The 27710-nt window shown below is 39.1% G+C and overlaps 1 protein-coding gene across 5 annotated transcripts in view; it reads right to left on the bottom strand.

The window, feature by feature from the left end:
* Window positions 1–8489: 8489 nt before the first annotated feature.
* Window positions 8490–27710, bottom strand: part of PDS5A (PDS5 cohesin associated factor A) — a 129214-nt gene continuing 109993 nt past the window's right edge. For 4 of the 5 annotated variants that reach the window (XM_078068527.1, XM_078068528.1, XM_078068524.1 and 1 more), the window contains 5 exons: window positions 26919–26981; window positions 26039–26184; window positions 24512–24620; window positions 20429–20781; window positions 8490–11142 (listed from right to left, as the gene is read on the bottom strand). In XM_078068527.1, coding sequence (XP_077924653.1) covers window positions 11139–11142; window positions 20429–20781; window positions 24512–24620; window positions 26039–26184; window positions 26919–26981 — 675 coding nt within the window. In that variant the 3' untranslated portion in view covers window positions 8490–11138. The remainder of the gene's footprint in view (window positions 11143–20428; window positions 20782–24511; window positions 24621–26038; window positions 26185–26918; window positions 26982–27710) is intronic. The other variant, XM_078068526.1, reaches the window with a different exon arrangement.

Here is a 27710-nt window from a genome sequence, read left to right on the forward strand (position 1 = left end):
CATTCTAAAAGCACTAAATTTGTACTCCTCTTCCTTCCACCATGTTTTAGGTAAAATTGTCATGCTTTATATCCTATTATTTTGTGAACCTCTTGACTGATTTTTATAGAGATAGTTAATTTTATTGCTTTTGTGCTTCCTACTTTTCTTACTCCTGCTTTGTTTCTTTTCCACTCAAAGAGTCCCCTTTAACATTTCTTGTAGGGCTGGTTTAGTGGTGATGAATACCTTTAACTTTTGTTTGTGTGGAACTTTTTTTTTAAGATTTTTTTTTTTTTAATTTTTAAGTAATCTCCATACCCAACGTGGGGCTTGCACTTACAACCCTGAGATCAAGAGTCACATACTACCAATTTAGCCAGCCAGGCGCCTCTGTCTGGGAAGCCCTTTATATCTCCTTTTATTTTTATTTATTTTTATTTTTTTAAACACTTTATTTATCTATTCAGTAGAGTCAGAGAGAGAGAGAGAGAGAGAGGCAGAGGGAGAAGCAGGTTCCCAAGGAGCAGGGAGCCCAATGTGGGACCCGATCCCAGAACCCCGGGACCACTACCCGAGCCAAAGGCAGACGCCCAACCATCTGAGCCACCCAGGCGCCCCTCTCCTTTTATTTATTTATTTATTTATTTTTTTAAAGATTTTATTTTATTTATTTGACAGAGAGAGAGAGAGAGAGCTAGAGAGGGAACACAAGCAGGCGGAGTGGGAGAGGGAGAAGCAGGCTCCTGGCCGAGCAGGGAGCCCAATGCGGGGCTCGATCCCAGGACCCTGGGATCATGACCTGAGCCGAAGGCAGACGCTTAACGACTGAGCCACCCAGGCGCCTCTCCTTTTATTTTGAATGATACCTCTGCTGGATTGAGTATTCTTGATTGTACGTTGTTTTCTTTCAGCACCTCGAATATATCATGCCACTATTCTCTGGCCTGCAAAGTTTATGCTGAAAAATCAGCTGATAGCCTTATGGGGTTTCCCTTGTATGTATCTGTTTTCTTTTTTTCTTGCAGCTTTTAAAATTCTCTATCACTGCTTTATGTCATTTCAGTTCCTATGTATCTTGGTGTGGACCTCCTTGGGTTGATTTTGTTGGGGCTCTGTGTGCCTTCTGGATCCATATTTCTGTTTCCTTCATTTGGGAAGTTTTCACCTATTATTTATTTCTTCAAGTAAATTTTCTGCACCCCTCTTCTCTCTCTCCTTCTTCTGGGATCCCTATAATGTGCATGTTATTATGCTTGATGGTGTTGCTGAATTTCCTGAATACATTTTCATTTTTTATTATTATTTTTTCTCTCTCCTATTTAACTCAATTGCTTTCCGTTATTCTGTCCTCCAGGTTGTTGATCTGTTCTTCTGCTTCCTGTAGTCTATTTATCCCCTCTGGTGTATTTTTGATGATTCTTTTTTTTTTAAATTTCAGAGATAGAGAGCGTGCATAAGCATGAGTGGGGGGAGGGAGAGAGGGAGAAGAAGACTCCCTCTTGAGCAGAGAACCCCATGTGGGGCTTGATCCCAGGACCCTGGGATCATGACCTGAGCCAAAGGCAGATGCTTAACTGAATAAACCACCCAGGCACCCCCCCTTTTTATTTTACATTTTTCTTTTCTTTCTTTCTTTTTTTTAAAGTAATTTCTATACCCAGTAGGGGGGATCAAACTCACGACCCTGAGATCAAGAGTCATATGCTCTACCAACTGAGCCAGACAGGTGCCCTCTAGGGTATTTTAAATTTTAGTTATTGAGTTTTTCATCTCTGATTTTTTTTTTCATGTTTTCTCTTTGTTGATGATCTCACTGAGGTCCTCCACTTTTTTTTTTTTTTCCTGTACAGTGAGTATCTCTTTGAGCATTTCTTTAAATTATTTGTTAGGTATATTACTTATCTCCATTTCATTTAGCTCTTGCTGTGATTTTGTCCTGTTCTTTCATTTGGGACATATTCCTCTGCCTCCTCACTTTGTCTAACTCTTTGTTTCTGTGTGTTTGGAAAGTCAGATACATCTCCTGCTCTTGAAACTAGTGGCCTTATGAAGAGAGATCCTCTAGTGCCCTGCAGTGCATTGTCTCTTGTTCACCAGAACCTGGTGCTTCAAGGATGTTTCCTATGTGTGTCGCATGCGTCCTACTATTGTGGCTGCACTGCATTTGCCTTAAGTCAGATTGTCTGCAATGTCTCTCTTTGCTTATTGTGGGCAGGGTTTGGTCCCTCTGTTGTTAGTGACTTGAGTTGAATCAGATCAGGCAGTTTCCAGAGCTGCAGTAGCACCAAACTGCAGGGAACTCTTCCTCTGTTGTCCCTTGAGGAGCTTTTGTTGGTGGGTGGCACATGCAGTCACAGAACAGATGTTTGCTCCCAGCCCACTGCTGTGGCCACAGTATGACTGGTATGGGTGATTATCTTCCCCTCTCCCCGGGAAGAGAGTCACTTTGGAGTGGTCTTGGTCTCTGTTGGGGCTGCTTGCACATTGCCAGGCTTGTGGGACCACTTTGGATGGATAACTGCCAAGGGCATGTTGGGGGAGAAGATTGGCAGGAGAATGTGGGGGCGGGACATATGGTGCCTGCAGGGTCCTCATCATTCTGCTGTAGGAGGGGCCTTGCAGCTGCCTGGGAAAGCTGCATAGGCTGGGATGGAGGGGACACATCCACAGGAGAGCATGGGTTGGGATGCGCTGTTAACAAGCTAGGTGGAGAGTGTTCATGCTGTGCTGGTTCCTATGGTGTCCATGTATCTAGGCTGGGGGGTGTGAGAGGGAAATGGCACCTGCCAGCTATGTTGTTCTTGGAGAAATCTCCCAAAGATCCCTGTTCCTCCAGCACTTGCTATGAGATTAGTAAATAAATCTTCCCGTATACCTCAGGCATTTCTCAAACTGCTGCTGCTTTGCTGTATCTCAGTGGGGCTGTTTGTTGTGCTGTCTCTTCAAGGATGAGGACTCAGTTTCCTTTCACTTTCCTGTTTCTCCCAGAGCCAAACCCAGTGATTTTAAAGTTCCAGGTGTTAAGCCCTACTGATTGTAAGAACTTGAAGTTAGGCCCCTCTGTTTTTCAAAGCCAAATGTTATAGAGATTCATCTTCCAAGTGTGGGTTTCTTGTGCATGGTGTGCCTGATGTGGTGGGGTCTTCTCCCCTCCACTCTCCATGTTCTCGGAGTCCTCCCTCCCACAGACAGGCCTGTGGGTCCGTTTGCTCCTGACTCTGTCTCCAGCACCCCCATTCTCTTTGGTGTGGCCTCTTATCTACACTTAGCTGTGTAGAATGTGTTCCACCAGTCTTCAGGTCATTTTCTGGGTTATTTACACTGATGTGGGTGTTATCTAGGTGTATCTGTGGGATGAGGTGAGCTTAGGATCCTCATACTCTGCCTTCTTCCCTGAAGTTCTCTCACAATTTCTGTTTATTGAGCCTTAAGTTCTTCAAATTTATTAATAGGATTGTCAAAATCTTTTTATATTGTTCAAAAAAGACCATACCCAGATTTGTCATCTACCCTCACTCATAGTTAAGCAAAGAACCCTATTTATTTTAATTTTGAAAAGTATTGCATGAATCAAGAGATCAACAAATTATAGGAAAAGTCTGAAGCATAAGTTTACATGTGTCAGAATTTCATAAAAGTCTCGTGTCACAATATATTCCAGAGATTGCAATACTGTTAGTGTTTTTGCTTTTCAGGATTGATTCTAGCAATTCTAATAGAGAACAATTCAAACACAAAAACTCCAAGTTGTCATAGAGAATGACGAGGCTGATATAACCGAGGTACAGTTTCTTTATTTGATTATTTTGAATCTAGGAGCTTCTGTCTTCTGCCTAGAAGGTGAAGGAAGCTGTAAAGAGGGTGATTACTGCTAATCCGCAAAGTCATTTTCTTGAACCCATCAGAGAAGTGAAGTAACCAGATGGCCTGAAATTTAAACAAAGGTACCTCAGACACAAGGGGTTTTCATCTACACATGGGTGCTTTCACGTGTCATTCATCAACACTCACAGGGACCGTTGGGCACAGGTGGAGGCCAGAGACAAGCCTTTCTTGGTGGCGCAGGCCTGGGAAGGTGAGCACCTGCTGCTGTGTCAAAGTAACCAAGCCCTGCCTGGACTCTTTCCCTGTGTAACAAAACTCATAGTTGCTGGGAAAGGAAAGTGACTCTTCACCCCTGAGTATAGGTGTAGATCAGATAAGGTTGGGGAAAGAAAAAGATCCCTGTCCCATGGGGAAGGAGCAGAAAACCATCCTGGAACCAGACCTTTAGAGGCTCCTACTGCTGGGAGAGGTCAGAATCACAGAGGAAGCCCCATCTCTTGGAATGTTTTCTACCAGGGGATCCATTTTCTGGTGAGGCCTCTCTTCCTGGATTGCAGCTGGCCATCTTCTCTCACGGCCTTTCCTCAGTGTGCACAGCTGGAGAGAGTACACAAGTGAGTTCTCTGATGTCTCATAAGGACAGGAACTCCTAAGAGAAGGAACTGATCAGTCACTGTGAATATGGTGGCCTCTTGTTTACACATAGTGTTTTGTATCTTTGGTTAATAAAGTCAGTTGTGGCCATGACCACAGTGGAGAAAATGGTTTCCAGACCTGCCTAACTGAGAACCAGATTGACTCCAGCAAGTAACCCTGTGAGGAGTGGAACTCACTGATGAGAAGGGTGCTTTTTTTTTTTTTTTTTAAGATTTTATTTATTTATTTGACAAAGAGAGACAGCGAGAGAGGGAACACAAGCAGGGGGAGTGGGGGAGGGAGAAGCAGGCTTCCTGCTGAGCAGGGAGCCTAATGGGGGGCTCAATCCCAGGACCCTGGGATTGTGACCTGAGTCAAAGGCAGACACTTAACGACTGAGCCACCCAGGTGCTCCGAGAAGGGTGCTTTGCCTGCAAATTCAGTTATTGTTAATAATGGTGCTTTTGACATGATGTGGATTTGACAGTCCGGTTACTTAAGTGGATGCTGCATTGTTGTGCATAGTTAAAGATTTTTTGAAGAGGTCTCATTTATCTTTTTTTTTTTTTTTTCTTTTTCTTTTAAGTAATCTCTACTCCCAACGTGGGGCTTGAACTTAAGACCCGGAGATCAAGAGTCTCATGTTCTACAAACTGAGCCAGCCAGGTGCCCCGTGTCTCATTTATCTTAAACTTTATTGAGGTATAACTTACCATAAAATATAATTCAGTGGTTTTTAGTAAATTTATTGAGTTGTGCGACAATCACTGCAATCCAGTTTTAGAACATTTCCATCACTCTGGTAAGATCCCATGAGCCCATTTACAGTTAATCCCTGCTCTTAGCCCTAGCCAACCACTATTCTACTTTATATCTCTATAGATTTTGCTTCTCTGGATATTTCATATACATAGAAGCATAGTAGTTCTTTGTGTCTGGCTTTTTTCACTTAGCATAATATTTCTGGGATTTATCTATGTTGTAGCATGATTAGTATTTCCTTCCTTTTTATTGCTTAGGATTCCATTGTATATACACATAACCACCTCATTGCTGTCTCATTGCTGCTGTGAAGTACTGAACCCAAGCTTTCCAGGGTTCCTGCCTGAATTCACAGAGCAAATGTCTTCTTTGCATCTCGGCAACCCATACTCTCAATGATTCAGCTTTCCTAGGGGCAGAGATTCTAGTTGCAATGCCAGCCCTTTCTGAGCCTCTTTGCTCAACTGTTATTGTTGAAAAATATTGGTCACAAGCAGGGATATTAAAATGGACATGAACTCAGGCAGAAATCTTTCTAATCTGTTCCTTCCCACATTCAGAATCTTATTCTCCCCAAAGCCAAATAGCAATGAAGGCCATGTTTGCACAATGGCTTTCTTCTTGTCTCTACTAATTATTACGGCATATTCATAACTCCTTCATCCTTCCATAGGAATTGTAATATTTAGGTAGTTCTCACCCTCAAAACACAATGCCAAAATTATCAGTAAGATAGAAATGCATTAGTGAAGATCAGGTCTTTGGGCAACAAACACTTTGCTATTTATGTTGCTATTGTTACAAAAAAGGTGGAACCAGCAGGAGATTGGAGATGATGTAATAGTTGGTTTATAAAATATTTGTGAAAGTTTTCCTCTGAATTAGCTTTGGAGACTGAGATCTGCTTGACTATCATGGCATGGTGGATGCCTTGTGATCAATAGAAGATCCTAGTTGTGCGAATGTGTGGAGAGAGAGAAAAGCAATGGGATCTGTCTAGTTTTGATCCCAGTGAGCTCTGACTTCTAAAAAGAGGCAGGCCCTTCTGTTCATAATTCTAAGATTCCATGGGCGGACCAAGCTGGGCCTGTTCTACATAGGACATTTAAAAGAACCTCTGTAAAATGGTTACAAGTTAGATGGCTTTAGGGGTACCAGCCTTCTGCCTTTCAGTTCTTAGCCTGAGGTACGTTGCAGAGGGGCAGGTTCCTCTTGCGTTCTGAAGCTGGCCTATCTCTGGAAGGTACACTCCATTGTAAGTCAGGTGAAACCAGATGGCAAAACCGCCAAACCTTTTAGAGGAAAATGGTCTCAGGCACTTCTTTGGGTTGAGGATGTATGGCCGTCAGGATGAGTCTCTTCTAAAAACGCTGAGAACAAAACGAAGAGGTGCTTCAAGGGGGGACACTGCCTGGGTCTCCACCAGAATTTGCTTTTTGGAGAAGCACGGTAAGGCGCTGCGGTTACAGAGAGTTTGTCCAAAGAAGCCACAGGAATTGTCAGCACACCCAAATTTGTGCTTGGGAAGGGAGTGCACTGAGGACAGCAGGGGAGCAAGGTTTGGGGGCTGGGCCTGGTCTTGCAGTTTAGAGAGGGAGTAATGCTTCACACATGGGAGGTGCTCAGTGTTTGTACTGCTCAACTAGCAGGCTTCCTTCTGGTCCTTCCCCTGCTGGAGTCTGCCCTTCCTTATGGTCACCTTCGCCCAGGGGGTCCTCGACCTGAAGAGCTACCCCCTGCATCAGATCCAGCTCATTGTGAGGCAGAGGCTTGCTCAGCCCAGTCCTGTTAGGAACCCGCATCTCCTCGGACAGTTCTCAGAGTTGCATTTCTTTATATAGAAAAGGTAGGTTTTGTTTCTACAGCATCCATCGGGGCTCTGAAGTCCAGACAATATATAACCTGAACAGTCAGAGCTGTCTGTGTTGTACCATTTGCTTTATATTGCTAGTCCCTCTAAGGCCCCAAACTAGTGTTTCCAATGTCAGCCCCTGGCATTGTGCCTAGTCTGTACAGATTAGATAAATACCTGTCAGGAGGAAAATCACTCACTACTCCTTGCCCTTCAGTTTTTACTGGCTTCCATAGACTTGGACCTTGCTCCTTACATGGATTAATGACCTCTAATTGATTACTTTCCAAGCTTCTCGCAGAATTTGATACAGCGCTATTTCCTAAAAGTAATGGATTTTATTCAGAATGCATGGTCTTTACTAGAGAACAGGAGTAACTAGAGAACGAAGGGAAGGAAAGTGCCTTTAGTTGGCAATCAAGATCGAAAAATGTGATTTGAGAAATACCCCAAAATGGAAATCCTGATTACCAGCCTGGCAGATTCCTTAGAAATGGGACCCACGTGTTCTTGTTGGCCTTTCATCTTTTTAAATTTGAGAGAGAGAGAGTGCGCACAAGCAGGGGGAGCGGGAGCAGGGTCCCCACTGAGCAGAGCCCGATGTGGGGCTCAACCCCAGGACCCCAAGATCATGACCTGAGCTGAAGCCAGATGCTTAACTGACTAAGCCACCCAGGCATCCCCATTGGCCTTTCAAATAAGACACAAAATGAAGTAAAGAAGGTTTATTACTCTCATGGAAGTGAAAAATTAGAGCTCTGGTTTACAGGCTGAGGAGGTATGCGATTATGCACATTCATTTCCATTGTTCTACGCTGTTGCTGGCTTACGACCAACTTTTACTTCTTGTGAGCATGCCATCATTATTACTGAGGCAGGCTGCAAAGCTTGTCGTCAGACTGTTAGAGACTTGCTGGCCTCCAGTGGTTTCTATGAACAGTTTATCCATGTGAATAGTGAAGGCAGAAAAGTCTTGACAATACAAATATCAAGGTGTTGAACGATAATCCCATTGAGGGTAAAATACAGAACCAGGCAGGATAGCTAGCTTTATTTCTCATTCTGTTCATTTCTTATTCCGGATACATGCAATTTACTTGCTTTCATCAGTTTTTAAACTGTGCATGTCCAAAATTTGCAATAAATAGATGCATCATAGTATAAATGAAAGGCCACTTTTAGTTCTTGGGTTAAAAAGCAACTTCTAAAGTTTCCCAAATGTCTATCAGAATTTATCATCTATTATGTTCTCCCTGTCACTGTAGGTCAGATCAGAATACATAGCCAGGAAATTTGAAGATTTGATTTTTTGATTTATGATTACATTTGATTTCTTATAAGGACATGCAGACTCCAGAATCCAAACAGAAAATATGCAAATATGTTATCAGCTTGTGACATACATGAATATTCAGGGTTCCACACTACTATATAATGCTGCATTTCTTGGTTTTATTTGAAACAATGCATATTTTTAGCATTTTATGGTAGGATTTTACACTCATTTACACAAATTACAAGGTTCTGCTTCAAGTCTTTAAAAAATTTTTTTAAAAATTCAGCCCATGTGCAGCACAAGAATATGCAAAACTACTTTACATTATACACACTTTTTATCAAAGGAGATACAAAATTCTGGCTTGTAGTTTTAGACAAATACAAGAAGCTTCAAACTAGACACAAAGGGTTAACAATTCTCAAATATAAGTCTGCACTTTGTGTTGTATTTCTCTGAGATGTGAATATCAAATTCCTAAGGGATTTAACTTTTTCCTTTTTGCAAAGGAAAACTGACAAATGTCCCTTAAGTCCCTCCCCATCATCTCAATCTTTTTATCCTCCTACTCTCCCTTCCCTTAGTGCTAGATGCTTGCATCATATTATGAAACCAGGGGGGCCATTTACATACACCTGCGGACCAGATCCTTTTAGCTAAACTCCACTCCTGCAAAAAATCGACGCAGCCACAAACAGATGCAAATGGTTCTGCTACATTGTTATAAATATGACTTAACACTAGGTAATCTAGTCAGCTGTGATGCTGAGTAATCAAAAGGAGTTGAAAAAGGTCCCTACTAGTGTGCTTTTTATTGGTGACAGATCAGTGGCCTTAAGAATCAAGTTGTCTGATGCTAAGAGCACTTTAAAATCTTTCTAAATATACATGTCCACTGTTTGCTTGAGGGACTTCTCTGATGCTTATGCATAGATATTCTTTTTCAGCATGTTGGAGGCAGTATTTTATACTTCTAAAGGGTAATGAAGAGGCAATAAGAAGAGTGAGGGCTTTTCCTGCCCTTTTAAAAGGTATCGTTTTCTATCACTTGTATCCACTGTTCCCTAACCATCACCCGATACCTAAATGTGTGTACATGCATATTTGAAAGAATTACCCATCTTTCACTGAGTCAATACACAGCCAACTCTTGATTATCTATAAGTGACATTTACTACTAGCAAATTTCACATTAATCATTCTTTTTTGACATAGCTCACATTCGCTGTTTTACATCCCTTGCAGACTACAGCCTCTCAAGACCAACTTCTAATGCAAGTGTCATTTGTGTTTTCTGACCCTCACTAGGAATGTGCAAGGCAACTGAGTGAGCACATTCAGTTAGGGCTTCGGGAAAGAGCCTCAAGTACAGAATGGGGGCAGCTAAAACTCTGAGCATAAAGAAGGACAAATTTCAAGTTCCTCCTGAAATAGCTCTTGCAATATACTTGGTTTCATTAAGTTTGTGATTTAAATTGTGACTGCAAAACTCAAAACCTGAGGCATAGCCACTATTTTATATAGATAATGGAGAGTTGGTTGTAATTATGTTGTTTCTTTATGACTTTATTAGCCCTTTCACATAAAAAGAAACTCACAAGAAAACATATGATAAAGAGATTAAAAAAGACTACCATATGACATCTAAAAGCATTTATTTTATGCAAAAAACTTAAATATGATTGTGTGTACACAGAGTGCACACATTACCTATGCTGAACAAAGCCAAGAAACAATATACTGATGCAACAGTTGTCTTCTAAAATAAACATGAAAACTGAGCCCAGACAGGCAGACAAAAGCAAAATACTTATTTCCCAACAGCACAATGCTGAAGATTGATAGCAATCCTAAACACCTCCAACTTCCTTACAAAGCTGCCAAAGTCCAACTATTTAAAAAAATTGACTTTTTCTTTACATCAATAATAAAAATCTGGTGACAAACATTATAAAACCAAATGCTGGGCAGTCTTTACTCCTTTAAAATTCCAAATATTCCAACATAATCACAGGAGTAAAAACCATTTTAAAGTGATATGCTTTATGAAACAAACAACAATATGTACATTTATTGCAAATTATATTAAGCTAAAATGGAGGGGAAATCAAAATATGAAGTGATATGAAATCAATAATAATTTTATTTTCTCACTCTGATAAAAATCAGAAAGCAACATTTATAAAATTGCCACCACATCACTTTTCATAGCAGGGAACTGAAATCTGTACATCTCATTTTTGCAGAAAAGTAGGCAGGCAGAAGGAATTATACATAAAAGTTTCCAAAAGGAAAAACAAAGAAATATTTAATCTGATCTCTTCTAAAAAATTAATTCAGTAGACTTTTATTTATTTTTTTCTGTGTAACATGGGAATTCCTGGCTCTAAAATTGATGAATTTTCAGTGTCAGTGTAAGGACATCCTGTTACTTTCTTTAAAATAAAAACTGCAGCATGGAAATTAATGGTGTATTATGCCTTTGAACTCCAGATATGCAGGAACTGGAACCAAGTGTTAAGCAATTTGCTTAATTATTGACTTTTCGTAAGAAAAGTCTAGGGGGGAGGGTAGAATAGAGTTGCTTTTAGCTTCTCTCTCAAGAGTTTCTGCTGTACATTTCCATCAAAGGACTTGTGGTCATGTAAAAGGAAGTAATAGTTTCTTTCAGTTTTCAAGGCAGAAAGTGTGTTCTGAAGTTAACTTCATTTTCTGTTCAGGGACATTTGAATCCAAGTTTTTGCAGAAGCTGGAGCCTGCTTCTGTTTGGCTTTCATTTTCTCCCTTTGCAAATGAGTTTTCTTTTTACCTTGGGGAGGGAAGTAGAAGAAAGAAAAGTTAGAAAAGATGTAAACACACCATACCAGAATTATTTCGTTTCTATAGTTATTATCTAAAAATCTCAAAATTATTTTCCCATTTTTCACCTGAGACCTTGTTTTAAGGAATCTTTCTCTAAACTATATAAACACACACAGACAAAAAAAGAAATACAAATCTTGGGCCCCAAATAGAACTTGTAACTCAGAAACTCCGGGAACCAGTTATCTGTGTTTTAACAAGCCCTCCATGTGATTTTTTTTTTTTTTTAAAGATTTTATTTATTTATTTGAGAGAGAGAGAGAGAGCACATGAGAGGGGGAGGGCCAGAGGGAGAAGCAGACTCCCCGCTGAGCAGGGAGCCCGATGCGGGACTCGATCCTGGGACTCCAGGATCATGACCTGAGCCGAAGGCAGTCGCTTAACCAACTGAGCCACCCAGGCGCCCCCTCCATGTGATTTTGAAGCATATACAAGTTTGCAAGCCAGTGGCCTGGACCAAGTCATAATGCATAGTTTCTTCTACAAATAAAAAGGTATTGGAAAAAAAGAATAATGGAGGGAGTATACAAGTTATATTAATTGTATTTTCTGAAAATTATCAAGGACACTACTACCAATCCATTGATGTTAGTATGATGGTAATGTTATAAGTTCATAACTTCTATAAGCCATATTTGAGACTTAGACATAAATATTTTCTCTTTTTGCTTAATGTAATATACATCACTGTTTTTAAACTATTATTCATTATATACTCACTCTTCAAGTATGGAAATGGCTATAAGATATTGATACAATTTATAAAAAATTGAAATAACATGTCTACCTTGAACATAAAAAAAAAAAAACCAATGAAGAAGTTTTTATTTTCAACCATTAGGTGCTGCTACCCAATGGCAGATTTGCTTACAATAATAAAACAATAAAAGCTACTCATTTGAAATAACTGTAATTTGTCATTAGTATTACTTCAAAATAGTATTACAAAAAAAAGTTACTGGGCATTTATTTATAAGCAGCAAAAGAAGTTCTGGCTTCCAAACTGGGTAAACACATACATCTTATTTTTTTTTTTTCAAATATTTTATTTTATTTGAGATAGAGCATGGGGGGGTGGTAGCGGCAGGCAGAAGGAGAAGCAGACTCCCTGTTGAGCATGGAGACTGATGTGGGGCTTGATCCCAGGACCCTGGGACCATGACCTGAGGCAAAGTCAGACACTCAACCAACAGCCACCCAGGGGCCCCAAACACCTACATTTTAGTATCCAAAAAAAAAACCAAACCCAAAAAACAAAAAAAACCAAGGAGAAAGATTTAGCTTAATTCTGTTAAAGAGGTTAGAGGAATCAAATCCCCACTGGTCCCATTTCCCTAGTAAAGAGAGAGAGTCTGATTTTTGGAAGCATGAGCATGGGGGATATGGTCTCTCTTCTCTCACCTAACTCCTCTTTGGGAGGAGGAAGAACCCATCTAATTTAAATAGGTGAGGGGCGAGGGGTGGGAGGAACTAAGCATGCTGGGCTTGTCCTCTCCTGGATTTGTTTTCTTTTGCCTCCAAAAGGGCATTCAGGTCAGCCTGTGGTGGTTCAATTTAGAGGCAAGGCATTAGTAGCCACCTGGCCTGTCAATTTCCACATCTTTCATCAGCCATATCAGTATTAAAACTGGGTCTCCTTCGCAACAATTCCAAACTTGGGAGAAAGATAAGGGAGTTGTTTACTTGTATTCCACTACATGTACATTTTATTAAGATGACAATGCTTAGGGCGCCTGGGTGGCTCAGTTGGTTAAACGACTGCCTTCGGCTCAGGTCATGATCCTGGAGTCCTGGGATCGAGTCCCACATCGGGCTCCCTGCTCAGCAGGGAGTCTGCTTCTCCCTCTGACCCTCCCCCCTCTCATGCTCTATCTCATTCTCTCTCTCAAATAAATAAATAAAATCTTTAAAAAAAAAAAAAAGATGACAATGCTTAAAAAACAAGCTAAGTGATTAAGATTCTTACGGAGACTTAATTTGTTATAATATATAAAAAAGATTTAATAATGTGATATCGAAGAATCCCCTAGAAGCTGCCTGCTTCAACTTCAGGAAGCTTCCCTATACCAGCTCTGAGTCCTCAGTATCTTCCTGGCTGCTCTCACAGACTTTTAAATGATCCAGATCACTGGAAGAATTTCATGGACTTGATTCCATGTCCCAAAGTGAACTGTCATCACATCCAAGCACCTGGTTTCTAAGAAATGTCATACTATTTTGATAAAAATTCACCTGTTACTGAAAAAGTATTCATATCAAAGTAATACATGGTTGCATAATACATGAGGATACATACTTAGGGATTACTATGATTTTAAGATGTGAACCCAAGCAGTGACAGGAAACTTTCTCAATATACAAATGAGTACAGGAAGTAGGAAATTCTTTGCTTAAAAAAAAAAAAAATTCCAAGATTCTTGAACACTTCCACACTAAGCATGCTAAGCAAAACATATTCATCCAAAGATGGGAAAACTATAGTCTGTTTTCCTATAGGTAATTTCTTTATATTTAGTTTCCCCAGAAGTCCCAAATTTAAGGACTGTTTCTCCCCTGGTGTTTCCTGGTAGTCTCTTCCTTGTGGAAGCATTTAGCCTTAAAAGTGTAAGCAAAACATACCGAAGAATCAGCAGACCTATAAAAATACATTTTCAATGCAAAATGTTTGGAATTGTTTGCCATCTCAAAAACACAAAGGAAAAACAAGTAAACTAAATAATTGAAATGATGATCTACCCTTTACCCAAAACTCAGAAAGTCAACATTAATTGTCCAGTTGTCAGATACTGTTTCCTGACCATAATACACAAATGGCTAATTATTATAAATGTATAGGGTAAATTCCAGGAATTTTCTCAAAAGAAGTAACAATTTCAAATATAGCCCAAAATACAGACAGGAACATTTACTGGAATGAATGTGCGCGCGTGCACGCACGCACACATACACACAAATAGCTGAGGGAGTAATACATTTACTGGAAAAATCCAAGGGGATCTAAAAATTTTATAGTTAAGTTTACAAGTTAAAATGCTCAGCATCAACTCTCAGATTAAGAAGTAAAATCTAGGGGCGCCTGGGTGGCTCAGTTGTTAAGGGTCTGCCTTTGGCTCGGGTCATGATTCCAGGGTCCTGGGATCAAGCCCTGCATCAGGCTCCGCAGGAAGCCTGCTTCTCCCTTTCCCACTCCCCCTGCTGTGTTCCTGCTCTCACTGTGTCTCTCTCTGTCAAATAAATAAAATCTTAAAAAAAAAAAGGTAAAATCTATGCCAGTAAATTTTTGTACATATTATCTATGTTTTGGATAAAGTATCCATCCTTGAATTAGTAAATAAATTCTACAAGCAGGAATCATACTAAAAATTATTATTTACCTAATGCTCTCAGCAAGAGGACCTAGTAAGAGGAATTCTAGAGGGTTAGGACCTGCCACACATTGTAAGTGCTGATTGTAGCATTAGAATAGCTCTAGAGGCTACCATTTATCAAGAGTCCTACCTAATAGTGCTGAAGGATTAAACAAGGCAGCAGAGACTGTGGTTGGCATATACTAGGGTCCCCAAAATGGTTTTCATTAATAAAATATAATCACACAATGATCACAATACAAATATCAAACAATAAGATTGGGCGAGTTTTCTAGAGATGGTACTAGCACAAGGTGTAGACTGGCGATCAAATGGCATACATGAAGTAAAGAAGATTAGGGTAATGTCATGGGGAGAGGGTCTTTTCGGATTTGGAAACCTGTGACCAGAGCAGGAACGGATCATCTGGCAAGTGAGAAATTAAGCAAGTGAAAGGCATGAAGAATAATGCAAGGTTAAGGAAGAGACTGAAGTGGCATCTGAAGTTAGAGAGCAGGGCCATAGAGAAGCACTAGGGTACTTAATTATCAAAGTCTTGCATTCCAGCTTCAAGTCCAGGGGCCAACTACTTTAGTGCAGCAATTCAGATCTCACTCCACAATGCAAGGCCTCTAGGCGAGGCTTTGGAGGCTCTGAGTCTCCAGGGCAATAAGCAAGCTGACCATCACCCTGGGGTCATCCTTCTCACAGATTTAGTGTTTGATGGCTCTCATGTTTGGCAATCCTATTTCTTCTTTTAGTAATTAGCTGGTTGAAATTTTAATGACAACCTTAACAGGATGATTCAAGGTGTTGGATTAGCTCTATATTGAGAACTGTAATCATGTGGCTTTAATCTCTATATGATCCTCACCAGGTCTCAGGAAAATATAGGTGGGATATCAAATCAATCACAGGTAATACTTGTAGTTAATGGAAGTATGCTTATTTTTATTTATTTTTAAGTAAACTCTATGCCCAACATGGGGCTTGAACTCACGACCCCGAGATCAAGAGTGGCATGCTCTACCAACTGAGCCAGCCAGGTGCCCCAATGAGAAGTAGGTTTAGAATCTTGTAGGAAGGTGGAAGCTACAGTCCCACTATGAAATAAAAATAAAGCCGGTAACTTCAGGATTTTGACCATTTAACATTTCTCCTTAAGTTGAAATAGTTAAAATATCAGCCAAATCACAAATAAGGAACTTTTGGTGTGTCTATTACATCGTTTGGTAGTAACTACACATTATCTTTTACATCATTACACAGTATCTTTTACATCTTAAGAGGAAAAACAAATAGAGTTCTGAATGTTCACAGTTTAAAAATGTTTCAGGGGCGCCTGGGTGGCTCAGATGGTTAAGCGTCTGCCTTTGGCTCGGGTCATGATCTCAGGGTCCTGGGATCGAGCCCCGCATCGGGCTCCCTGCTCAGTGGGGAGCCTGCTTCTCCCTCTGTCTTTACCTGCTGCTTCCTCTGCTTGTGCTCTCTCTCTGTCAAAAATAAATTAAAAAAATTAAAAAAAAAAAAAGTTTCAAAATACTGCATGAATTACAGGAGGAAACACCACACTGAGGTGCTTACTAAAGGACTCTCCTGGATTCCAAGTCTTGCTCTGCGTGGCACTGGCCAGGTGCCTGGAGACAGTCTGTTCAGGTCTCCTGACCTCTAACATAGGGTTGTACTTAATTCATGTTGACTTTTGGCAAGACAAATATATGTTTAACAACCTTTCCCTATTATTACTATTATTTCTATTAATAAATATGCCAAGCCACCCCAAATATCTTCCACACATTATTCTACCTAATTTTCATCAGTCTGACAATGTTCTTGGCATGAGGTGCTTCGTTTACTTCAAGTGTGCCACCTTCAAGAATCTCTGATCTATTGCTTGGTTTATTCCTCTCTGACGCTAACATGCAGGGGCTTTTGTTTGCATGTACTGTGAAAGAGGTTAAAAAGAGGACTATAGTTGGTCTGTTTGGCTTAACCTGTGGTTATTTTTAAAAAAAAAATTTTTTTTTTTAAGATTTTATTTATTTATTTGACAGAGAGAGACACAGCGAGAGAGGGAACACAAGCAGGGGGAGCGGGAGAGGGAGAAGCAGGCTCCCCGCTGAGCAGGGAGCCCGATGCGGGGCTCGATCCCAGGACCCTGGGATCATGACCTGAGCCGAAGGCAGACGCTTAACGACTGAGCCACCCAGGCACCCCTTAACCTGTGGTTATTTTAAACAGGTGTTTCTTTGTTGTTGTTTTTTTTTAGATTTTATTTTTATTGATTTTTTTTTTAAGATTTTATTTTTATTTGAGAGACAGAGAGAGAGAAAAAGGCAGAGGGAAAGGGGGAAGCAGACTCCCCACTGAGCAGGGAGACCCATGAGGGCTCGATCCAGGGTCAGATGCTTAACCGGCTGAGCCACCCAGGTGCCCCAACCTGTGGTTATTTTAAATAAAATAGCTTTAGGGGCGCCTGGCTGGCTCAGTTGGAAGAGCATGCGACTCTTGATCTCAGGGTCTTGAGTTCGAGCCCCACAATGGCTGCAGAGATTACTTAAATAAACTTAAAAATAACTAACTAAATAAACTAGCTTTTTACATAAGAGTTATAAAAATCAACAATGCAAATGTACTCCATTATGGAAACTATTACACGTACGAACTATATATTTAAGATATACAAGAAAATAAAAAATACAAGTATTTTCAAAGTACTCTCTGTTATACCAGTTTTGTGCGCATGTGTAGTGCCTTAGAATTAAGACTTAATTTTAGGGGTGCCTGGGTGGCTCAGTTGTTAAGCGTCTGCCTTCGGCTCAGGTCATGATCCCAGGGTCCTGGGATCGAGCCCCGCATCGGGCTCCTGCTCAGCGGGAAGCCTGCTCCTCCCTCTCCTGCTCCCCCTGCTTGTGTTCCCTCTCTCGCTGTCTCTCTGTCAAATAAATAAATATTAAAGAAAAAAAAAAGACTAATTTTACCTTAAAATACAATATAGCATGGCAGTTACAAACTCTGGAGGGACACTGCTTGGGTTTAATCCTGGCCCCACTATATAAGCAGAGACCAAAAGCTACATGGGGCCCCTATACCTGGGTTTCCTCCTCTTTGTAAGCTGGGAATAATGGTAGAACTTACCACAAAGAGGTGTTTTGAGGATTTAATAGGTTAACAAAGAGCTTAAAATTGAGCCTGGCTCATAATCAGTACTATATTAGTATTAGAGATCATTATTCCTATGTAGCATTTTTTTTGTTGTAGTAAAATTTGTATGACCTAACATTTACCATTTTAACCATTTTTAAGTACATGGTAGCATTAAGTACATTCACAATGTTGTACAATCAAGGCCATTCATTTCTAGAATGTTTTCATCTTCCCCAAATGAAACTCTGTACACCCACTAAACACTAAAGCCTACTCCCTCTTCATCCTGGTAACCACCATTCCACTTTCAGTCTATACGAATGTAATGGCTCTAGGTGCCTCATCTAAATGGAATCATACGGTATTTGTCCTTTGGGGTATGGCTCATTTCACTTAGCATAATGTCCTTAAGGTCCATCCATGTTGTAGCATGTGTCGGAATTTCATTCTGTTCTATGTAGTAATTACCAAAAAAGTCCTATACTTTTACTGTTATCAACTAATGCGAAAGTTTTCTGGTTTCTTCTGGAGTTGACAAGCTAGGGAAATAAACTCTTGGAGGGCAAGAACCTTTTTACTTTGGATACATTTGTATTGCCAACACCCAGCATGATGCCTAGCACTCTTTATCAGTTGAGTATTCGTTAAAAGAACGAACGACAAGTACTAGGAGCAATACTGGTGTGCCTACAAGGCATTCAGTTCTATGCAAGAGGGGATCATGAGCAGTAGTCTGTGGAGTAAGTGAGCTTTCACTCAACAGTTCCTCAGGATTCCAAGCTTAAGTCATAATGCCAGAATGTAAAGGCAGAGTTGTATATTAGGTTTTAGGAAAAGATAAAAGGAAGCTTGGGAGAAAGTTTCAGAATGTACTTCTATATTTTGTTAAATTAGTAGCAGACAGTTCAATCACAAGTTTCTGAAACATGTGTGCAAAATATTTGATCTATTCTACACAGTTAACACAGTACAGAGTTGTCAAGAACATCTAATTTAACCACCTAGCTTCACTGAGAATATAAAACCATCACAGAACTCTGTTTTGGCTAACACACTGCCCCCCTGTGACCTAACAGCCGGCATACTTGAGACTTCTAAGGTGTTTTTCACTCAAGACATTTTTAGATTTTCAAGAAGGCTCAATGCTATTCTTAACCAGTCTCTGGCACCGAAGCCGCTTCTGTTGGTTTGATGATGTTGGGGCACATGGTGCAGCAAAAGCAGAGCAGGGGGCTTTACCAGGCGCTAATCAGAGACAAGGTCTGGTGGCTCAAGTGGCCTGTGTGTGATGATCAGTACTAATGGAACACCTAGAATAGAATTTTAGAAACCCTTCAGAAAATTCTGGCCATCTCGAAGGAAAGTGTTCAACTTTTGTGTAACTGAAAAGTGTATTAAGGGGTAGAGACTCTAGAATTCAAAACAATGGCTACAACAATGAGCATTTATTCTGTGAAAGGCACTTGGTTAAGTGCTTTATATTTATTGATCCATTTAATTCTTAGGACAGTCCTTTGAAGAAGGTATTATTATGCTGTCTTACTGAAGACAAAGAGGGGGCTGAGGTTAAATATGATCCAGATCTAGATCTGAGGAGAAAAATAATGAATTTGCCCCCAATAGCTTTCATTATTACACTTACTACACATAAAACTAGAAGTGAGTAGGAGAAACACCCATTACTTAGATCAGGTTTGGGCCTGAATCTGCTCCCATGAGATGTCGTAAAAGGTAGCTTGAGACACTTAAAATATAAGAAGATTTAACATGAATGGTAATTTTAAAAATGTACTTGTTAACACAAGGCAACACTATTCTTTATAAAAATACTGAAGCACGATGGTAGGATCATCCTGAGATGATCAAAACCGTCTCTTTCCTACAAGGAATTCAGATGCTTACAGTCTAATTCAAGGGGAGATGAGTTAGGTACAGACATACAAAGAAAAAAGAAGGGGGTAGGGCTAAATTCTAACTGTAGGCCAGGTCTCAAAGGAGCCAACTTCTAGATCTCCAGCTGGAACACCACCACTACAGGGTAGAGAAGCTGAAGTCCCAGCCCAAGAATGATCAAAGACGAACAGCTTTGAGGTGGTTTCACTGGAGAGTGGGGGGAAGAGGTAAGTTGTTGACTTATATTAAAATTAACTAACAGGAGGAATTCAAGAGCAGGATATACCTGTTTGTGTGTCATGACTTGAGACACCCTGCCCCTTTTAAAGATTTTATTTATTTACTGACAGAGAGCAAGAGCGCACAAGCAGGGGGAGCAGCAGAGGGAGAGGGAGAAGCAGACTCCCCACTGAGCAGGGAGCCCGATGCGGGGCTCGATCCCAGGACCCTGGGATCATGACCTGAGCCGAAGGCAGATTCTTAACTGACTGAGCCACCCAGGAGCCCCATTCTGAGACCTTTTTACCCAAAAGGTAACCCTTTAAATTAAGTAAAGCCCATGTAACCATGTGAAGGATACCAAGCAAAATTTAATACTGTCCTTGCTAGTAAGCAGAAATACAAAACATGATATCCTAATTAAAAATTAACCAAAAGAAACAAGATCACTCTTCAAATTGGCGTCCTGGAGGTTATGAGATCAAAACAAACGCCATTATAACCTACTCATGAAAACCAAGGGCAGTTTTCAGTCCCAAATGCCTAGGTGTTTGGGGGTGACTGGCACATACTAAGAATAAAACAAAATGTCTAAGTTCACAGTCCAGAAAGAAAGGTGTCCATTACCTTTGTAAGTCAATCTGTCTTTCTGCTGGTGCTGCCTTTTTGGCTCCATCTTGCAGTTTGGGCGCTTTGGCGTTACCTGCTTCCAGACCCCCAGGGCTTTCCTGACTGACCACAGCTCTCTTTCTTCCCTTGCCCAAAGGTTTGTTTATGTCATCAGTTTTGGTTGCATTGCCCTGAGATTCAGACTTGGGTCGGCGCCCTCTCCTGGGTTTTGAAGGGGCAGGTGGTCCTGATTCGTCTACTTTCTCATCTGTTTTTTGTTGGATGTTCTCTGCACCAGCTGCTGCTACACTTCTTTTCTTTCCTCGGTCACTGCTGATGTTGCCCTGGGTAGTCTGATCAGAATTGATCTCCTAAAAGAGCACAAAACAATTCTATAAACATAAATTCCTTATATATCAATGATCTGTACTGGAAAGAAGCATTTTGAAAGTATTTTCGAGGAGCTGGAATTCCAAGTCTTCTAATGAACTCCTTGAGGGTAAGGACCTGAGAGCAGGGCCTGCCATGGGGGTTGGCATATATAATCTGCCATAAATGCTTATTAAAATGCACAGGTGGTATAGAGAAAATCTACTCAGTTTTGCTTTCACACTCATTCAAAATGAAAAGGTCCTTTTAATCGATGGTATGCTCTAAATTTATCACTTTTTAAAAAAGGGGAGCATGCTTGCATAATTGAATATGCTCTTTATCTATGATGCTCCTTTGACTATAATAATTTCTGTAATTCTATGACATAAGGTTCTTCAATTTCTCACTCCCTTCATACATTCTAATTTTTGTCACTTTTTGCTGCAATCATTAACCGTCTACTTCTTTTCTGAACATTTTTTTCTTTTAGTTTACCAAATATATGTGTTAAGTCATCTAAAATGTTCAAATAAAATCCCATTTTAATATGCCATATAATGGACTTTAATAGTTTTTAGAGTCGAAAGTGACCTTATACAGAGGATATTTAGGAGTCATAATTTTAGCTGATAAAATTCAAATTGATTAAAGGAAGACAAAGGAGCACTATCATTGTCCAAAAAATCAGTTAATCTTTTCAATTAACTAATTTTCATTTCCCCCAGAAAATCTTTTCAGAATGGGTAAAAAATATTTATAAATCTTTCATGATTCAAGAAAATTTACTTAAATGAAAACTCATGAAAATAGTAATTTAAGTGAAAAAATTCACAAATCAGTGTTCCACCTTGCTGGGTAGCAATGTCAAGTGTTCCACTTTTTCAAGGAAGCAATATGGAAATATCTAAAATCTGCAATACATTTCACTCTTTGACTCAGCAATCCCACTACTAGAAAGTAAGCCCATAGAAATAAAAAATCACCAGTAAATGTTTGATGCACATTTAATTTTTAATGCAACATTGTTTGTAGTGGCAAAAAAGGGGAAGGGAAATATTTATGTATATACACAGGTGAAAAAATGTAAGACAAGAAAAAAATTAATACAGATTACTTTTTTTTTTAAGGTTTTATTTATTTGACAGAGAGAGACACAGCAAGAGCAGGAACATAAGCAGGGGGAGTGGGAGAGGGAGAAGCAGGCTTCCCGCTGAGCAGGGAGCCCGATGCGGGGCTCGATCCCAGGACCCTGGGATCACGACCTGAGTCGAAGGCAGACGCTTAACGACTGAGCCACTCAGGCGCCCCGATACAGATTACTTTTTAAAAGGAACAAAGGCTGCAATAAAAATCATGCACATGACTGTATTTACACACTTATGAATATTATGTACATGTGCATATGTTTAAAGAACTCATTAAAAGACAAATGAGGGGCGCCTGGGTGGCTCAGTCGTTAAGCGTCTGCCTTCGGCTCAGGTCGTGATCCCAGGGTCCTGGGATCGAGCCCCGCATCGGGCTCCCTGCTCCGTGGGAAGCCTGCTTCTCCCTCTCCCACTCCCCCTGCTTGTGTTCCCCCTCTCGCTGTGTCTCTCTCTGTCAAATAAATAAATAAAATCTTAAAAAAAAAAAAAAAAAGACAAATGAAAGAGGAAACCCATTAGTCAGCCACAGGTATGAAGAAAAAGAAGACTCCTTCAGGCCAACACTGGTAACATTGCCTGCCTGAATCCATGGGATATGTCTTGCTTCTTTTAACCACCTCCCTTACTCATCCTTCATATTACAGTTTGATTTCCCTCACAGAGTAAATAAGAGGAGAGAATGTCCTGATTTTTTTTTTTTTTAAGAGATGGGGAGGGGCAGTAGAAAAGGGAGAGAGAGAATCTTAAGCAGGTTCCACACCCAGCACAGAGCCTGATGTGGGGCTCAACAGCACAACCCCAAGATCTTGACCTGTGCTGAAATCAAGCTGGACACTTAACTGACTGAGCCACTCAGGCGCCCCAAGAATGTCCTGATTTGTAAACACCCATATCTGATTTGCTGGATAATTTTTATACACATAATAAACTGGTTTACGCATTAATCTCTTCGAAAAATTGGTTAGCAAGAAATATTCTCTTCGATCTTTATCTTCTTTTAGTATACCAACAAGATAGTTTTTTGAGCCTAGCAGACTTTGGAAAGAAATGACAACTTATGGGAGACCTGACTGGGAAGTGATTAAGTTTTGTCAAAATACAACCCCTGTGTGTTCAAGGCTATAGCGAATTTGTTAAAACATTCTTTGGAGGGGCGCCTGGGTGGCTCAGTCGGTTAAGCGTCTGCCTTTGGCTCAGGTCATGATCCCACGGTCCCTGCTCATTGGGGAGCCTGCTTCTCCCTCTGCCCCTCACCCTGCTCGTGCTTGCTCTCTCAAATAAATGAACGGAATCTTTAAGGAAAAAAAAAAAAAACGAAACATTCTTAAAAAAAATTCTTTGGAAGTGTGAAAAAGTTAAAATAAGGGTTTGGAACACTATTATAGATTAATCGTAAAGTAACATTTTCGCTTCTCAAAAATTACAATTTAAATATCACATTTATCTTTTCTATTATTAAAGTATAATTGACATATAACATCAATTTATATCTTACATAGAATTTTATATCACAGGCTAGAAAAGTTATAGATAGTTGTTTGTGCCAGAAAAAACTTTTTATCCCTGTACCATCTCTTCCTACACATTTAAGTACGTTTAAATGAATGTCTGTGGCAATATGCATTTTTGTACGTAAGTTTGTTTACATCAAAACTGTTTAATTCTATACAAGAACCCCACAATATTCAAGTCTATTGTTTTCCGAATTTCAAGAGTTTTGACAGTGAGAGGCTCCCTGCTATCTGAATCTACTGACATACTGAACTTCAGATAACAAATAGCAAGAGGCTGAATAGTAAGAGACTGATCTAAAAATGTATCATCATCTATTCAGTTTGAATTCAGATAATGAGTTTGCATAGTTCAGCTATTGTGGAATAACTGTACAGTCTTGTATTTTATGTATCCGAGGGTGATTCCTAAAACATTTGATGAATACTATAAATATATGGTGGGCAATAAAAAGATAAATATGTTGAGAATATGATTCTGTAGGAAAAGAAGTAATAGTTATTTCCATACCATTGCTACTGAGTAAGTTACCGGTCTCATTCTATAGTTTAATGAAGCTCAGGGACACACAGCCAATGAGTGGCAGAGCCAGGATTCAGACTCAGGTCTGATTCTTACCAATGTTTCTCTCCTGCCACAAAATTGTTAAAATTGGGTGCCATAATTATAAGGTCAACAATAAAGAATGTAGCCGTTAAACAGAAACTCAAATACATTTTAAAAGGTTAACTCATAAATTTAACTTTTAAAAAATATAACCAAAAAAACAGTGTATATATCTCTTATAGGAGTCAATAAATTTGAAAGTAAGATCTCAAAAACTCTCAATTCCTAGTCTTTCAAGTTTGGGGAGTAGTAGTGTGGGAGAAGGACACTACTATAGGAGGCTACATCAACTCTTGAAATGGGTGGATGTAGGCTGTGGAAGCATGGTAAGTATAGTGAGAGGTGGTACACACAAATGTAGAATATGTAGTATATATTAACTTGTCAAGTGGGGGTTTCTTAACATCTACCATGAAACTGTAATAATCTCTGGGAGAATTCCATTTGTTAAATTTTAAAAATTTACCTTATTCTTTACCGGGTCAATATTCTTTACAGGTGTGACAGAAATAATCCTCACAGGGTTCTCTTCATTTTCACTAACTCCAGTTTCTACTGCCTCTGAACCCTGTTCCCTGTTGAAGAAAAATAAACCGAAGCTTCTTTATTTCACCACATGGACAGATAGCCTACCCTTTCACTAACCAATAAGGAAACAGAAGCTTAGGCTAGTTTCGAAGCCCAGCCAATTGAAGCAACATTAGCAAGATTCAGATCTTCTGTGGTTATAAGACCACTGCTGTATTATATCATGTTACTGATTCCCTTTAACCTTACTAATGTAAGACACAAATGACTGCCTAAAACTGCCAGACAGAAAGATTAGCTGTCTAGAAACAAAATCATACAACTATTTTAAGACTTTCTCTTAGGGGTAGGAAACCCTAAAACAAGGTAAAAATACAGTGATAGATGTATTATAGATAGTGTATAGTACAGTTGTCTCTAGTCTATGTGTGTGTGTGTGTGGGGGGGGGTTTAAGATTTTATTTTTAAGTAATCTCTACGCCCAACATGGGGCTCGAACTCAAAACCCCGAGGATCAAGAGTCGCATGCTCCTCTGACTGAGCCAGCCAGGTGCCCCTCCAGTCTGTGTTCTTAATGCTCTGCAAGGGAGGGGGCTGGAAGAAGAGGCCACAGGGAAGATGTTTGAGACTCACCATTTCTGTAAACCACAGATATTCCATGTTAATTTATTTTATATTTTGGAGTTCTACTGCTAACAATGTGTTTAAAACAACACAAATTGAGTTTATACTTAAAATTTCATGAGTAAGAATAAAATCTTTAAAAGCGTCAAATTCTAGTGTTGATAAGAGTAGGGTTAGGTGGAAATTTTTATGCAGTGGCTAACATGGTAAAGACATGTTAAAATAAACATGGAATATTCTTATAAGTAGAAATGTTCATCTTAACTCATGCTATACTAATTTGAGTTAAACATTAAAAAGCACATAAATTCGATTTAAGAGTTCTATATTCATAGTTTTCCTAAGTGTTCATTTTTCTTATATAAACATTTCCATGAAAATTAGTTATAATATATTAGATATTCTTAAATTTGGGGCGCCTGGGTGGCTCAGTCGGTTAAGCATCTGCCTTTGGCTCAGGTCATGATTCTGGGGATCGAGTCCCACATTGGGTTCCCTGCTCAGTGTGGAGTCTGCTTCTTCCTCTACCCTTCCCCCCTTGAGATCTCTCTCTCACACTTGTCTCTCTCTCTCTCTCTCAAATAAAATCTTAAGAAAAAAAAAAAAAAACTCTTAAATTTGTTCCATTTACTTTTTTACATACTTAGAATGTTATATGGGTTCAAAATGTAATTGTGCACTCTTAATTTCCATCATTAATTTTACTAAAACTCAGTGCTATTATTTTATGCCAAAATGTTTCCTAAAGTCTATGTTTGTGATCTAGTGCTTTAGGTAAAAATTAAAAGATGAACCAAGTAGTGAGTGATAGTAACAAAAACAAATGGAGAAAAAAAATTGCCTTGATCGATTTCCGGTTGAAGGGTTCAGCTCTGAATTTACATTAATATTGCTTCCAGTCTCAGCTCCAGTGCTTCTAACATACGGTTTCCTTCCCGTTGCTGATAAAGGCTTGTTTACTGCACCTAGTACTCCAGCAGGTTTTGGCTAAAAATTACATATGCATATTATTTTATACCTTACTGTAAGGAATTCACATAAATTTAGACACATGTAAAAGATACTGTTTAGCCTAAGCCAAGGAATTGTTACTTTAGAAAGTTAAATTCTAAACTTATTAGAAATGATAATTTTGCAAAATTGGGTTTGCCTGAATACAATTACAAGTCACAAGTTATTACCTCTACTTAAAAATAACTAGGCAGTATTTATTTCTTATTGGTCAATCAAAATAAAAAGTGCCCCTGAAACACACAGCAAAAATACATAAGATATAATAAAATGTCTTATAAACTATTAAATGTATATAATAGTTTAGACACTGTTTTTATCAAAAATTAAATTTCTTTTGCTCTTTCAGAAGGTGTCATGTTACTTTTACGGAATATAAATTATCTAGCTCATTAATACTTTAAAATTATTTCTTTTTTAAAATCTTCATATCTAAATTTATTATACCATTTTTCAAGAAAATCTGCTTTGTGTATTATGAGTAACGTGAAGCCTACTAGTACTGATGAGAACACATGGTCGTAATTCAAGAGTTGCTTATGGTAGAAAAAAGCGTGAGTGAACAAATGCTTTAGATGCTACAATCCACAATATGGTCCTTAAGAATCAGGAACTATAAAATCCATGGGGCTTTTAAAAGTTATTTCTAAGTACATCAGAAGTAATGTACACATGAGATAAAGATTTCCAAATTATCTAGTACACAATACCTTTCCTGTTAACAGAAGTACTCTAGTCTCTTCTGAAATGTAACTTTTGTCATTACAGAAATCCTACAAAACAAACAAACAAACAAACAAACAAGTGAACATGTGTATTTTTATTGTCCAAATAAGACTTTTCAGGCACTGTGCCTTATGATAACAATTACATTTGGGCCAGCATACATATTAATTCCTCAAATAAAACATATTTAATGAACCATGTCATTAAGTCTAGCTTTAACTCAATGGCACATAAGACTTGGCAAATATCAGAGTTCAATTACTTAAATCACATTTTAAATAAAACACATTCCTATTTTTTTCATATAATTCAGGGCAAATAGTCTCCAGATTATTCTCCACTCTATTGTAAAATTTACTTCATCTGGGATCCCAAAGCATCCAAAATGGTACAGTACATTTATTAAGCACTTAATATTCACTAAAATAACTTCACCCTTGATCTCAAGAAAATTACCCTCATTGAAAAAAAAAATTGTCAGTTTAATTAAAAATATTGTTTTTAGAACCATAAGAAGACTGTCCAAATCAAATTTACATTTGGCATGTAAATACACTGCCAAAATATAATTAAGTGAATTATAATGTTCTTTGGCAGCAGTGATGTTTACTAGTTAATAAATGAATTAAACCTAATGTGGACACTGATGGTACTTTCTTGAAAGTTTTATCTATATGAAACTTAAGAATCCTTTGATGCTTCTGTTAAATATCCGGGAATAGCACACATATAAACCACAATGGTGTCACATAGCTAAAGTGATTCACTATGACCAA

This window comes from Halichoerus grypus, chromosome 3 (assembly GCF_964656455.1).
Source record: "Halichoerus grypus chromosome 3, mHalGry1.hap1.1, whole genome shotgun sequence".
Taxonomy (NCBI): Eukaryota; Metazoa; Chordata; class Mammalia; order Carnivora; family Phocidae; genus Halichoerus; species Halichoerus grypus.